At 52.7% G+C, this 14,070-nt stretch overlaps 7 protein-coding genes across 7 annotated transcripts; 5 read left to right on the top strand and 2 right to left on the bottom strand.

Annotated features, from left to right (window-relative positions):
- Positions 1–172: 172 nt before the first annotated feature.
- Positions 173–1,369, top strand: CC84DRAFT_1082465 (uncharacterized protein; the record flags this gene model as incomplete). The annotated part of the gene is made up of 1 exon (XM_018173986.1): positions 173–1,369. One exon carries the CDS (start codon positions 173–175, stop codon positions 1,367–1,369), a length of 1,197 nt encoding a protein of 398 aa, XP_018040857.1.
- Positions 1,370–1,444: 75 nt separating this feature from the next.
- Positions 1,445–2,124, bottom strand: CC84DRAFT_486280 (uncharacterized protein). Its single transcript, XM_018186466.1, has one exon. It carries the CDS (start codon positions 1,869–1,871, stop codon positions 1,521–1,523), a length of 351 nt encoding a protein of 116 aa, XP_018040858.1. The 5' UTR covers positions 1,872–2,124; the 3' UTR covers positions 1,445–1,520.
- Positions 2,125–2,152: 28 nt separating this feature from the next.
- On the top strand, positions 2,153–3,145 carry CC84DRAFT_486285 (6-phosphogluconate dehydrogenase C-terminal domain-like protein). The gene has a single exon (XM_018186467.1). It carries the CDS (start codon positions 2,379–2,381, stop codon positions 2,967–2,969), a length of 591 nt encoding a protein of 196 aa, XP_018040859.1. The 5' UTR covers positions 2,153–2,378; the 3' UTR covers positions 2,970–3,145.
- CC84DRAFT_1256323 (oxidoreductase domain-containing protein) lies at positions 3,140–4,350 on the bottom strand (the record flags this gene model as incomplete). Its single annotated transcript, XM_018184613.1, has 2 exons — positions 3,140–3,726; positions 3,792–4,350. 2 exons carry the CDS (start codon positions 4,348–4,350, stop codon positions 3,263–3,265), a joined length of 1,023 nt encoding a protein of 340 aa, XP_018040860.1. The 3' UTR covers positions 3,140–3,262.
- Positions 4,351–5,151: 801 nt separating this feature from the next.
- On the top strand, positions 5,152–8,130 carry CC84DRAFT_1112859 (OPT oligopeptide transporter). Its single transcript, XM_018175332.1, has 2 exons — positions 5,152–5,780; positions 5,837–8,130. The coding sequence occupies exons 1-2, from the start codon at positions 5,235–5,237 to the stop codon at positions 7,685–7,687; spliced, it is 2,397 nt and encodes a 798-aa protein (XP_018040861.1). The 5' UTR covers positions 5,152–5,234; the 3' UTR covers positions 7,688–8,130.
- A 468-nt stretch (positions 8,131–8,598) lies between these two features.
- On the top strand, positions 8,599–10,088 carry CC84DRAFT_486325 (S-adenosyl-L-methionine-dependent methyltransferase). Its single transcript, XM_018186468.1, has 3 exons — positions 8,599–8,763; positions 8,820–8,887; positions 8,955–10,088. Exons 1-3 carry the CDS (start codon positions 8,737–8,739, stop codon positions 9,724–9,726), a joined length of 867 nt encoding a protein of 288 aa, XP_018040862.1. The 5' UTR covers positions 8,599–8,736; the 3' UTR covers positions 9,727–10,088.
- Positions 10,089–13,579, top strand: CC84DRAFT_486326 (DUF221-domain-containing protein). Its single transcript, XM_018186469.1, has 3 exons — positions 10,089–10,540; positions 10,593–11,147; positions 11,197–13,579. The coding sequence occupies exons 1-3, from the start codon at positions 10,451–10,453 to the stop codon at positions 13,516–13,518; spliced, it is 2,967 nt and encodes a 988-aa protein (XP_018040863.1). The 5' UTR covers positions 10,089–10,450; the 3' UTR covers positions 13,519–13,579.
- The last annotated feature ends 491 nt before the right edge of the window (positions 13,580–14,070 follow it).

The raw sequence follows: 14,070 nt of genomic DNA on the forward strand, positions 1-14,070 counted from the left end.
GATAGTGGAACTCCGCCTAATTGCAGGCGCTGAGTCAGGCAATTGACGCGACGACAACGGGCCGTTGACTCCATGTCACGTACCAACACACGTGCGCTGACATAGTCCATGGGTCGGTCTTGTATCTACCCAGCCTGGCCCGGCTTCCTCGGCAGCCCATGTTTCAACAACAATGCTCGGATACATATCCTCGACGCGCAAGAAATCCTGCAAGCAATGCGTGAAAGCGAAACGGAGATGCGATTTGGGGTACCCTTGCTGCAAGCGCTGCTTCTCCAAGTCGCTCGATTGTGCATACCCTAATTCGGTGCGCGAAGCGGAGGTCGTTATTAGGCAGCGAACTCCGGATCTCGCTCCGCTAGACCACGTCGGTGACAACGACCTCATCGGTCTCCAGCCCGTTGGCTGCGACTTCGATCTCGCGATCTTGCAGGTGTCGACGTCGGACTCAAAATCGTCGAGCAGTCCTGAGAGCCGGAGCAATATCGCCGAAGACAGAGAGGAGCAAGATGCTACGAACAGGCAGGCGCTGTATTGGAAGAGCAGTAAGGAGCCTGCGGTTAGTAGACAAATGTTACCGAAGATATGGGCGCCGAGCTGGTTGAATGAAGATCAGCTTCTGTTCATGGTGAGCAGGATGCGGAGTTTTGTGCCGACGTTGGCGTTCACGGGTGCCAATACCTTCATCCACACTGCACTGTACAAATCGCACCAGCCTACGGCCTTCCAGGACAGCATCAGTCTCTCCGCGCTGTACCTCGCGAAGACGAAACAAAACGCACCAATATTGATAAGGTCTATTGATGAGAAAATAAACGGGCTGATAGCCAGATCGAACGGCTGGTCGCTACAGGAGCATCTTGCTGCCGTTCAGGCTCTCATTCTATACCAAATAATAAGACTGTTCGACGGCGATCTAGGCCAAGCAGGAACGGCGGCAAGACAGAACCACCTGCTGGAGCTCTGGACGGCACACCTCTGGAAGCGCTCCTTCGCCGAACCGATCGCCTTCTCCAAGCCGTGGGATGCCTGGGTATTCTACGAGTCGCTCCGCCGCACCGTCATGATATCTGTATTCATGCGCGGAAGCTGGAACGCACTTACGCAAGGCGGATTGTGTGACCAGGTGCCTGTGCTCGCGCGGTTACCACTGTCAAAAGGCGATGGGTTTTGGGATATTAGGGAAGAAGAATTTGATAGGCGGGTTGCCAGGGTGGATGGAAGAGACCAGCTGGTTGCGTACGGTGACTTTTCGCTGAGCTGGAAGCCGGGAGAAGATGATGTGGGGGGATTGACGGAGTTTCAAAGACTGTTGCTTGTCGCTTGTAGGGGGCACATGGATCCAAGGCTGTATCTGGACGGCATGTGAGGAAGACGGGAGCGTCTTAAGCATCTCCACTACGACGAATTTACGGCGACTCCACTCTGGCAATTTAACGACACGATCTACGAATGGCGAAAACACACGGCAATATAAGCGGCCTTGGGAAGGCACTGAAGCGCTATCAGCATTTGATGAGTTACGCAACAGTGTGTAAGGGGAAGGCCGCTTTGTGTGCTTGTGCAAACAAGCTACCATACTCGATCCGCGTGTCGCACGTGGGCTGAGGCATGAGCTGAACCAAATCCAATGTAGCAGCTGCGAGTGCGGCATACATTGGAATGGTAGAGGAACATTGTGGAGCTAGCGTGTCACGGAGAGGTATCCGACAACACATTGTCGATCTACCCCGCGTTCCAACGTCACCCCAGCGCAAGCATTTGGGAAAAGACGACTCGAATGTCATCGGGTAGTGCAAAAAGCCTATATGGAATTCTCTCCGATGCAAGGCACAGCGTCGGCGTTGCGAAATGCCATAAATTATCCACATGCTCGTTCCGCAGGCGGACAGTTAGAAGCTTCGTTGCACAAACATCATAAACAGGGCAACTTCAACCACAGAGGTCAAGACCGTAGGGTATATTGGTTTAGGGAATGCGGGGTTCGTCTTCTCCAGTCAAGCTGGGAGCATCTCAACCACTAATCCCCCTACCAGCTTTTCCATAGCATCCAACCTCCCGCGACGCGGTTTCAATCTCGTCGTCTATGACACCGACACCACGAAAGTCGAAAGGGCAGCACACCAATAGAAAGCCACCACCGCATCAAACGGTAGCCCAGACTCCTTCAAGGACTACGACCTCATCGTCACCATGCTCCCTAATGGCGGTGTCGTCCGCGAAGTCATGTTGGGCAAGAACGGTATCGCGCCATCCCTCAAACCAAATACAATCATCATCGACATATCTTCCTCTTCACCCCTCTCCACCGTCCCCTCGGCAAAGACCTGGAAGCGCAGTCCCTGACCCTCCTTGATGCACCTATAACCCAAACCTACATGCATGCCACCGATGCCGGTGAATGCACGCTGATGGTCGGTTCCTCATTCCCGGACATCTACCAGCGCGCCCTCCCTGTCCTCGAGTCCATGGGCCGCTACATCTTTCACATGGGCCCCCTGGGATCCGGTCATGCTATGAAGACGATAAACAACTACGTCATAGCGTCCGGCCTCTGCGCGCTTTACGAGTCCCTCGTCGCGGGTAAAAAATGGGGTCTCGAACCACAGACCATCGTCGACGTGCTGAATGTCGGGACTGCAGTGAATTTCTGCTCGCTGGATACGGTGCGCAGGGACATGCTTACGCGGGAGTTTCGCAGCGGGTTTGCGCTGGCGCTGTTGGTGAACGATCTAGGGATTACGCAGGAGTTTATGCGCGAGGTGGGTTTTGAGACGGAGCTGCCTGGAGTGCTGAGGGGGCATCTGAGGGACGCTTTGGGTGTTGTGGAAAAGTGTGCGGATCACACGGAGGCGATTAGGGGGTGGGAGAGGAGGGTGGGGTTGGAGTTGAAGAGGACAGTCAGGGTGGACAGGATTCGGGAGGAAGATTTTAGGCATAGGCTTGAGGGTTTGAATAGAATTACCTGAATGATGTCATCTTGAGCGATTTATGAGGGTACGCCATGACCAACACTTACACAGACATCTTGTTGTTGTCCTTGAGCATTCGTGTGGTTGCGAAAGACAAATGCACTGCAATTTTAGCGGGGGGGGAGGAGCTGGACTGGGTACGCATCAGCTACATGAACTTGACGTTGGGTGTATAGTGATAATTTGGAAACATTAATCGATCTAAAGAAACATACCGGACTTTCATTACGCCAATGCATCGCTGAAACACCCATGCAATCATCGCTTCGTAACTTCGTCTGCTTTCTTCTTTAAGACTCATCCACAACTCTTACAACAATCTTTCCCCTCGCTCGCCCAGTCCTCAACTTCTTGTATCCCTGTGGAACATCCTTCATCTCAAACACCTCATCAATCACCGGCTTGACCTTGCCCTCTGCCACCAAGCCCGCTAAACCCTCATAGTCCTTCAAATTCGTCGACGCCATAGCAAAGGAGAACGGCCTCCGCCCACCTCCCAGCCACGTAGGTACGACGAACCTAAAAGTAAGGTCGTATATGAACCCCAAACTGACCTGCGACCCTATCTGTACGTACTTCGCCCCCGGCTTGGTGAACTTTGATGCTCGCCAGTATAATGCAGCGGGCTCACCCACATTATCGAGCACAAAATCGACTTTCTTCCCGCTCTTCTCGAGCACATCTGTAACACTCTGGGTGCGGTAATCAATCACCTCGTCAGCACCCATATCCTTGCACAGCTGCACATTCGCACCTACACCGTCCACAGATTAGCACAACCCTTCGAACTTATCTCCAAAGCAGTGCAAGTAGGCTCACCCGAACACGTAGCCACAACCTCGCACCCTAACGCCCTCGCAATCTGTACCGCAAACACGCCCGTCCCCCCACTCCCTCCGTTCACAACCACCCGCTCCCCACCCCTCAAATGCTTCGTGAGAGCTTGATACGTAACCAACCCGCACACGCCCAGCGCCGCGCCCGCCTCAAATGATACACCCTCCGGCAGCGGCACTGTGCCCTCTCGCGAGCCGATAATATACTCTTCCAGCGTGCCAAATTGCTGTTTTGGCTCTAGTTTCCCGAAGACGCGCTGGCCAATCTTGAGCGGTGAGTCGGGGCCGGTGCGTGCGACGACGCCTGCAAAGTCGAGACCAGGGGTTGCGGGCTTGGGGATCGCGAGGCGGCCTATGAGGGGCAGCTCGGCGAGCTTGTAGTCGACTGGGTTGAGGGCGGCGGCGTGGACGCGGACGAGGGATTCGCCTGGGGCGAGGGGGCGGGAAGGGACAGGAGCGTCAGTATTGAGGGACAGTGCCGATTCGAGAGTTGTTGGGCAGGTGGTCCACTGCCAGGCGCGCATTGTGGTGGGAATGTTCATTGTGGCGGTGTTGGCGGTTGTTGTCGGTCGTGGCCATTCCTGTCAGGCAGCAGGCATATATGGGAGGAAGGAATCTGTGAGGTCAGTGTTTGGAGGTTTGTTTGCGCGAAAGAATATATGTATTTGACGGATGTCGTTGCGATGTAGTCGCGCCGGCAGCTCCGGCTTGGTGTTCCGGATCCCCACGCTTTAGGTAGTGTGCAGCAGATCCGACTTGTCTAGCGAGGGACATACTGTGGACTTGTGTAGCATTGTCCTCATACAGGAACTCCTACACCTAAAGTCGAGCAGGCTTAAGTTACGTTGATGTGCACGGATGGTGGCCAAAAGTTGTCTTTCTGAAAGCATGTTTCGGCATACTACACACCTGTTATTGAATACGTGCAATGCCACCTCAAATGTCTGACTCTCGCGCAAGATAGAGAACATCAGGTCAAAAGTTTTAATCGATTCATACAAACTGTCTGCTGTTTTCCGAATATGCGGACTGCGCAACATGCACTCAAGTTGCTACAGCTGAGTCGCCAACGCGCTAGAATGAGATACGATTGCAATCTCAGTACGAGGCCTTCCATCCATTTGACCTGTTGTACGAATGCCATATAGCGCATCGGGCAGGTTACCACTCTGGGTCGCAGATAATGGCAGGTTTTGATTGCCAATCGAGCTAACGACCTACAGTGGAGAAAATGCAAGGCTTCGGCATTGAATCGGCGCGCCGTCGTTAGGTGGCCGCGCAAGCGGGTCGGGCGTGCAGCTTTTGCTGGCTAACCTTGAGATGACACAATGCAGACTTCGAATGGCGCAATCGACTAAAATTTCGAAGATGTAGTCCTTAAGGATCTTGAAGTCGACAAAGATGGAAGAACGACAAGCCACTTGCGATGGCTGAGACTAATGCTGACAAGGCGACGGCCAAGATGTCAAGCGCTGAGCTTAGCCCAGTCCCAAGCCACTTCGGGTCAACAGCCGACAACAAGGGCACCGACATTAGCACCTCGGAAGCCCAATCGCCATCTGGACTCGATGCACTAGATGACACTGCGATTGTCGAAGAGGAAGCTCACGATGACCCTGAGATCGCCCAACTTCCACTCATCGTGCGCCAAACCGTTTCTTTGGAAGATGATCCCACTCTCCCAACAATCACCTTCCGCTACTTCGTTCTCTGCATCTTGTTCATCGTTCCTGGAGCCTTCCTGTCGCAGATGAGCCACTACCGTACGACCCAAGCGCCATACTCAGTCTTCTTCGTACAAATCGCTTGTCATTACGTCGGTCATGGGCTTGCGAAGGTCTTGCCAGCCTGGCAGATCAACCTGCCTTTTGGCTACGGTTTCAACTTGAATCCGGCACCGTGGAGCATCAAGGAACATGTTCTTGTTACTCTAACTGCGGCATCGGGTGCGACTTACAACCTGGGATACACGGTAAGTTACCTCCGTTGAAAGACCTTACAATTATTCGCGTGCTAACTTCTCTGGAGCCAATCTCCATGGCCGAGTTGTGGTACGACACCAGGATCAATCCCGCCGTGGCTATCTTCTTCATGTTAGCCATTGTCTGGGTGGGCTACGCTATCGCTGCAATCGCTCGTTCCCTGCTGTTATGGGAGCCTGAGTATGTATGGCCTCAAGCGCTTATGCAAACCACTCTGTTCGAGACCTTCCGCAAGCAGGACCGCAACAGTCCATTGGCCAAACGACAGATGCACATCTTTTTTCTGTGCCTTGTTGGAATGACGCTCTGGCAGTTCCTACCGGAATACGTCTTCCCAATGACTTCCTCGCTTGCATTTCTGTGCTGGGTCGCCCCAAGGAATCCTGTCGCCAACTTCATCGGATCTGGCCTCGGAGGTATGGGTTTCATGAACCTAAGTCTCGATTGGTCCAACATAAACTGGAATGGTACCTCTATCTTGATCACACCATTTTGGACACAGACAGTTCTCTTCCTTGCCTTCGCATTCAATTGCTGGGTTCTACTTCCAGCCGCTAAGTGGGGAAGTCTAGGCTCCTACAAACATGGATTGATGTCCAACTCACTGCTCTTGGCAAATGGCACTAAGTATCCAACCGCCAAGATTTCCACCAGCGACTTTAGTCTGAACGAGACTGCCTGGGAGGAGTATGGTCCGGCCTACATGGGGCTGCAGTTCGCCTGGGCCACTTTTTTCAACTATGCCAAGCTGCCATCAGCTTTTGTCTGGCTGGCTACCTTCGGAGGACCAGCCATTCTAGCAACACTTGGAAAGAACATGGCCGCGCGGAAAGCTCGCAGCGAAGCCAAAAAGGGGCAAACTTCTGCCGGTGCTGAGGAACCGAACATCCACCACCAGTACACTGATCGCCTGAACATTCTCCAGCGGTCGTACAAAGAAGTCCCTGGATGGTGGTTCGCAGCGTTGTTCCTAGCTGGCTTTGTCATCTTGCTTGCTATTGTCGGATCCGGCCAACTCTTCATCCCTTGGTGGACAGTGATCGTTGGTGTCGCGACCGGTTTCATCGTTGTCGTCCCTCTGGGCTACCTTTACGCAATTTCCAACTATCAAGTCGCAATCGGCGACTTCAACGAGCTAATCTACGGCTATATGGTACACACCGCTGCGGGAGCCGGTCACCATCATCCTTGCGGGCCTTCCGTTTACGGAGCCATTGCAGGCGATGCGTGGTACAGAGCACAGTACATGTTGCAAGATCAACGCATCGGGCATTACATGCACATTCCACCACGGACCGTCTTCTTCAGCCAAGTTTTTGGAAGCATCCTGGGCATACCGATCAATTACGGTGTGATTCGCTGGGTCCTCAATACGAAATTCGACTACCTATCTGGCGCAAAGACAGACCCTCTACATCAATGGACCGGACAAAGTCTGGTGAGCAGTAATACTATCGGCGTGCAATACGCCGTCATAGGCCCCAAGCGTATGTTCGGCGCCAGCGAGCTGAAAGTCCTGCCATACGGCTTTCTCATCGGCGCTGTAGCGCCACTCGCTGTATACGCCTTGTATCGCGCGTTTCCAAAGTCGAAGCTCAAGTTCCATCTCTGGAACACTACGATATTCTTCTCTGGAATTACTGTATTTTACGGCAACCTGTCGACGGGTTACTTCAGCGCTTGGATTGGCGGATTTGTAGCCATGTACTGGATCTTTCGGCACCACTTCAAGATCTGGAAGCGGTACAATTACATTGTTGCTGCAGCGTTCGATGCGGCGTTCAATTTCAACATGCTGCTGATATTTCTGTTCTTTGGGAGTGGGAAGCAGATTAAGATGCCGGCTTGGTGGGGAAATAATACGGATAATGTTGAGAGATGTTTCGCTCTGGAATGAGTAATTTGGATCCAAGCACAAATTACCCAAAGATATCTTAATCGCCACTCTTAAGCAGAATGGCAGACACTTCTACATGCCCAGAAAATAATACTGCGGAAGCGCTGGTATCATGTATGCTCACCCTTGCCGCGGGTAGCCTTTGTTGCTGACATAGCTATCCACCTCCTTGCGAACGCCCGGCTTATATGCACATGTAAGCTGGTCACAGGTGTATCACATACGTGGCAGCATCCGCCTTGAGCAATCTTTTCGACTATCCTGTGTTCAAGGATATAGTTGCATGTGATGAGGTCGATGGGTGCGCGGTGCGGAACGCTTGGTCAGATGATGCACACGGGCAGAGGGATATCGAGAGTACCAAATGGATAACTGGTGTACGGTGCGGCACGGCTTAACAGCTGCCAAGACATATAGTCGCTTTTCATTTCATGCATGTGGGTGTTCGTGTAGTGTAGCCAAAAAAGCCCGACTGATTTCCCAGCGGTCAATTCATTGATGGAGGCTGCAATCAGACTTTCCGTTGGGCTTCTGGACTATACACGGCCCCGACAGATTACACAGTCCACCTATTGGCCGTGTTGATTCAACTCATACTAGGTTCTCTCACCACATGGGGACTTTATCAGTACGATATTGGGTAGGTGCACTGTCATGTGATTGAGCTGACTGGTTTAATGCACTTAAGTACGGACCCGTAAAGTGAAATCTTTGATTATGCCAACACTAGCAGGTTGTTCTCGACTGTTTGAAAAACACCACACCAATTTAAAACAATCAGCTTATCTTCACTTCTCAGACAACTCACTTCCAATGCACCAGGGTGTGATCGGCTAAGTACCAAGACTAACGCTAACCGATTCGGCCACACCGCATCGCCGGCTTCTACTTCTAACCCACTTTCTTGTTAGCCAAGAAGGACTCGCACGAGGTCATTGGTGGCCGCGACTCTAAAGACATCTGACTTGCCGCCGTTCATACGTGGCGTGAGCCCAAGCACAGGGCACTCTCAAGTTCAACAGCACCTGCAGGAACGAGTAGGACAAGACATGGCACAGACCAACGGCCACGATGAGGTATGTCTGGGATCCCCAACATGTGCTGAATTGATGGCTGATATAGAGTGCCATAGCCTTATTGGCTGGGACGAGCAACCGAGGAGCAGCAGCGGTTGATCAAGCAGCACCACATCTGGACCAAGTGAGTTGTTGCAACCTACCATAGGTACAGTCTGTGATTTAGAGACAGAGAGCTGACAAGCTGATAGAGCCATTGGCTACCTTCTCCATCCCTCCATCGCCGCGGTCCTGCCAGAGAACGCACGGATAGCAGATATCGGTACTGGCACTGGAATATGGATGACTGAACTCGCGAAAGTCGTCCCGTCCACTTACACATTCAATGGCTACGACATCTCCCCGGACCAATTCTTGCCAACTGACTCTCTCCCCTCCAATGTCACACTCGAACTAGGCGACTTCAAGAAGCCAATCCCAGAAGAGCTGAGGGGCAAGTTCGACCTGGTGAACATTCGATTGATCATCATCTCGATGGGCGTAGGCGTGTGGGAGCCCACCCTACAGAACATCCTCACGCTCCTCAAGCCCGGCGGTGCTATTCAGTGGACGGAAGGCAACTTCCTCGAAGCGCGGGGCTTCCGTGGGGCGTCGCCTTCATCTACGCCAGGACACTTCCTCACCCAGGGACAGAAACAGTTCAACGGTACACTTGTCAAACGCTTCCGATGGTGTTTTCCACCGGAGTGGCAGAAGATGTACGCCGATGCAGGTCTGGAGAGGATCGAGGAGGACGTGCTGAGCACGGATCGACTTATCGAGCAACGGCCTGACTTTACGGAGATCGGCATTGGCGCGGTGTTCGGCGCGCTAGCTAATCTGGCCAAGATCAAGGAGGAAGGTTACTGGAATGAGCAAGAGGTCAGTGAGGCGAAGCAGAAGGCGCTCGAGGACAGGACCTCTGGGGCTTATTTGCGCTGGGACTTGCACGTTACGATTGGATTTACGAAGAAGGACGTATGAACAACGTCGAGCAGCCAGGCCGGATCTTGGACAAGCGAAGCCGTTGAGCTATGTGTATACACAGCACTTTAGTTGATAGGGAAAATATCGATGGGAGCCTGACAACCTGCAGTATGTAATCTCCGACCCTGCATACGAAACGTGGACTACCGCCTCTCAACCATGGGTGACTTGCCCCTCGTCTCGCGACCGTTCACCCGCATTTCCAAACGTCTTCGACGACGTGCATATCTGATTGGCTCGGACCTTTTTTAGATGCGAAAATCCTGCTTTCTTGGATTGATGTGCCTGCCAAGCGCCACGCGACCCAACGAACTGCATACCCTGGCGTCTGTCACGAACCATACTTTGCCTACATATGGACTGATAAGTTCGCGATCGTGAAACAGTCGTTCTGCATAGTGCCTACGGCACGTTGTTGGTTTCGCGAAGGCCACGTTATCGATTGCCGTCGATCGCTATCGATTGCTACGCTGGTGGGGCCCCGGGCACTAGAATGACGTCGCGTGGCGATCGTTGCGCTGAAAGGGTGCAAAAGTGGCTCCCAACAGACGCGGGCTCGACGAGGGATGGAGATAGAATGGTCTGGATCATTGCTTGAGACGACACTTGACGCGTTGTTCTTATTTTCATCTCAATCAAACCTCCAGGGTCGTTCTTTCTTTGATACTTGTCCACTGTGCTATCTTTCTTCTCACTCGCTTCTTCAAACATCAATGCAACTATGAATGTCTACCCGCGGCAGTCGTCTGGCTCAGGATCCGACAGTACTGACCAGTTTCTGAACTTAATAGCGGATCCGTTTCAAGCAGAGGTATGGACAGAACCATTCAATTGCCTCTCCCATACATGGCTAACCTTCCCAGGTCCAACAAAACTCCATCTACGCCGCCATTGTCTACGCCTTCGCCATCTCCGGCGCTCTTTTCCTCCTCTTCTGCATCCTTCGGCCCCGCAACTCCCGCGTCTACGCTCCGCGTGCAAAACATGCCGATGAGAAACACGCGCCGCGACAACTCGACCGCAAGCCCCTCGGGTGGATCGCAGCAATACGCGGTGTCAAGGAACAAGAGCTGGTAGAAAAGATTGGCCTGGATGCCGTGGTCTTCTTGCGCTTTCTGCGGATGCTGCGGAATATCTTCCTCGTCCTGTCTGTGTTCGGCTGCGGCATCTTGATACCAATCAATGTAGTCGGAGGCAGTGCTTTTTACGAGCAATGGGACAATGTTGCGACGCTGATGAAGTTCACGCCCCAGTATATTTTTGGGCCCAAGTTCTGGGCTTTCGTCATTTGCTCATATCTATTCCAGGGGACCATTTGTGGTTTCTTGTGGTGGAACTATCGGGCCGTATACCGGTTGAAGAGGGCGTATTTTGAGAGTGCCGACTACCAACAGTCGCTCCATTCCAGAACGCTGCTGGTAAGATAATTGATGTTACCCTTAAATTTACATACTGATATTGCGATAGCTCACTCACATCCCCGAGTCGTCGAGGACAGACGACGGAATCGCTGAGCTCGTTAACATAGCCAAGCCGACGCAAACTCTTCCACGAACCGCGATTGGTCGCAACGTCAAAGATCTCCCCAAATTGATCGAAGCGCACGGTGAAGCTGTTCGTGAGCTCGAAGCTGTCCTAGCCAAGTACTTGAACAATCCGGAGAGGTTGCCGGAGAAGCGGCCGATGTGCGAGCCTGAGAAAGACGACCGATCAATTTATGGTAAACACAAGGTCGATGCTATAGATTACCTGACGGATCGCATTTCAAGGCTCGAAATACAAATCAAAGAAGTGCGCGAGACCGTCGACAAGAGGAACCCTACACCCTACGGCTTTGCCAGCTATCCGCGTATCGAAGATGCCCACGCTGTGGCATACGCATCGAAGAAGAAGGGACCCAAAGGCTGCGACGTTTACCTCGCTCCTAAGCCTCATGATCTTCTTTGGCAGAACCTTCCCATGACTAGGAGGACTCGGCGGGCTCGCATGTTTTGGGACGGCCTTTGGATGATTCTTTTCACGGCCGCTTACATCGTTCCTAACATTGCCACTTCAGTTTTCCTTTCGGACTTCTCGCATTTGGGGCTTGTTTGGCCTGCTTTCCAGACTAATTTGGTGGCCCATCCCACTGGCTGGGGTATTGCTCAAGGAATTCTAGCCCCGACCGTACAAACTTTGATCTATATGGGCATACCGGTCATGTTCCGTCGCCTGTACACTCATTCAGGTGACGTCTCAAAGACTTCCAGAGAGCGTCACGTCACGGCCCGTTTGTACATCTTCTTCGTCTTCAACAACCTGATTGTCTTTTCCATCTTTGGTTCAGCATGGCGTTTCGTCGCCACTGTCATTGCCGCGAAAGATCAAGGCATCTGGGAAGCAATTAAATCAGCGCACGTCTTCTCCAAAGTCATGACGGGGCTCTGCAATATGTCCACTTTTTGGTTGACTTGGCAGATGCAAAAGAACCTTTCAGCAGCTACGGATCTTGCTCAAGCATGGCCGTTGGTACGGAGCTATATTCAGCGCAAGCTCTTCACCCCTACACCTCGCCAGCTCATCGAGCTGAGCGCCCCTCAACCGTTCATGTACGCCGAGTACTACAACAGTTACCTGCAAGTCGCAGTAGTCGGTCTTACGTTCGGCACCTTACAACCAATTATCCTCCCTGTCACAGCTTTCTATCTCGCCATCGAGTGCTGGTTCAAGAAATACATGGTCCAATACGTTCTCATCACCAAGACAGAATCCGGTGGCCGCTTCTGGCGCCTTCTCGTCAACAGAATGCTCATCAGCGTCGCCCTCGGAAATGCCGTCATTGCCCTCGTTGTCGGCGCGCAGGGCGTTGGAAGCATAAATTCAGTGCGCAACGGTAATATGCTATACGCCATGATACCCCTCCCTTTGCTACTCCTCGCCTTCAAATGGTACTGCAAGCGTGCCTTCGACGACAAGCTCATTTACTACTCCACCCAGCCCTTCTCCGACGCTGAAGACGCCGCGTCGCCAGATGGCAAGAAAATGAAGCGCAACGACCGCGTCGCCGTGCGCTTCGGGCATCCTGCACTATACAAGAAGTTGATCACGCCTATGGTGCACGCCAAGTCGCAGCACCTCCTGAAAGAAATATACGGCCACCGCTCCAGCATCGGCGACCGGAACATCTTCGAAGCGCCACACCGCCGGTCCACGGACCGCGCTATGCCGACGACGCCTTACGGCTACAGTGACGTCTTCATGGCAGAGATGGATTCCGCCGAGCCAGGCAAGCCCGTCCCTGTCGCTCAAGATCTTCCCAGTGTAGAGCTCGTTGCGGAAGAAGATCTGGACTTTGAGAACTTCAAGAAGAGAGCCGAGTTCCGAGAACAATTCGGCGGGGACGGCGAGCTCTATGGCAGACCCGAGGACCTCATCAGTCGCCCAGGGACACCGAGCACGTTCGCCACGCTAAACGGATCTGGCTTCTTCCCACAGAAGGTGACGGGTGAATCGTCGACGCGGGCGTCGAGTGCTACGAAGCGCGGCAGCGATGACGAGCCGTCGAGGGATCATGAGGAAGGTGTCTTGTACGGACCAGGGTACCAACGCACGCCGCTGCGCGACCACTTTGAGGAGGTCGATGTGGATATCCCTGCGACGCCGTTCGATGCGGATGAAGTGCTGCAGGCGGGGAGAGTAGTGAGGCAGGATAGTCATGGGAGGTTGCTGCAGGAAGAGGGGAACAGGGAGGTGGAATACTTTCCGGGTTTCTACAAAGAAGATACGAGTTATGACAGATCTAGAAGGTAAGGATAGATAAAAGGGAATGTACGATGTTATATTTGTTAGCAATATAGATTGTGTGGCATAGCGAGCCAAGCGTTGGTATATTCGACCCTCATGTCTAGAAGGATAGATACCATTTTGCGGCTTAGCCATGTTGAGCTTCCAGTCGTCTACCCTGCACAGCCATAGTTGTTAGGAATGCGCCTGCAAGAAAGCGGCGTATCAGTACTAATTCAGCCCATACCCCCACCCCCCACATCCAGTCGATTCCCTAGTGCTTCAACTCGTCTTGAGACACACGTGACTAACTGACCTCAACCTCGTCACAGGTCCTTCAGGATTTAGACGCACATGGCGAATTCTTTATGAAATCGTCCTTCTTTTTAAACCACCGAGAAGATTTGAGGATGCTGCTAAGGACCAGGGCCACGGTCCGAGTTGTATCACACTTACAATAATCGTGGTTCGCCGCCATATCGACTTAAAGATTTGCTTAAGCCGCCGCTACAGTAGCTGGCGCATTCAGATCCTCTGTTCGCCCTTTTTACCTACACTTCGGTGCATTGGGCCCCTGCA

This window comes from Paraphaeosphaeria sporulosa, assembly GCF_001642045.1.
Source record: "Paraphaeosphaeria sporulosa strain AP3s5-JAC2a unplaced genomic scaffold CC84scaffold_2, whole genome shotgun sequence".
In the NCBI taxonomy this organism is placed as follows: domain Eukaryota; kingdom Fungi; phylum Ascomycota; class Dothideomycetes; order Pleosporales; family Didymosphaeriaceae; genus Paraphaeosphaeria; species Paraphaeosphaeria sporulosa.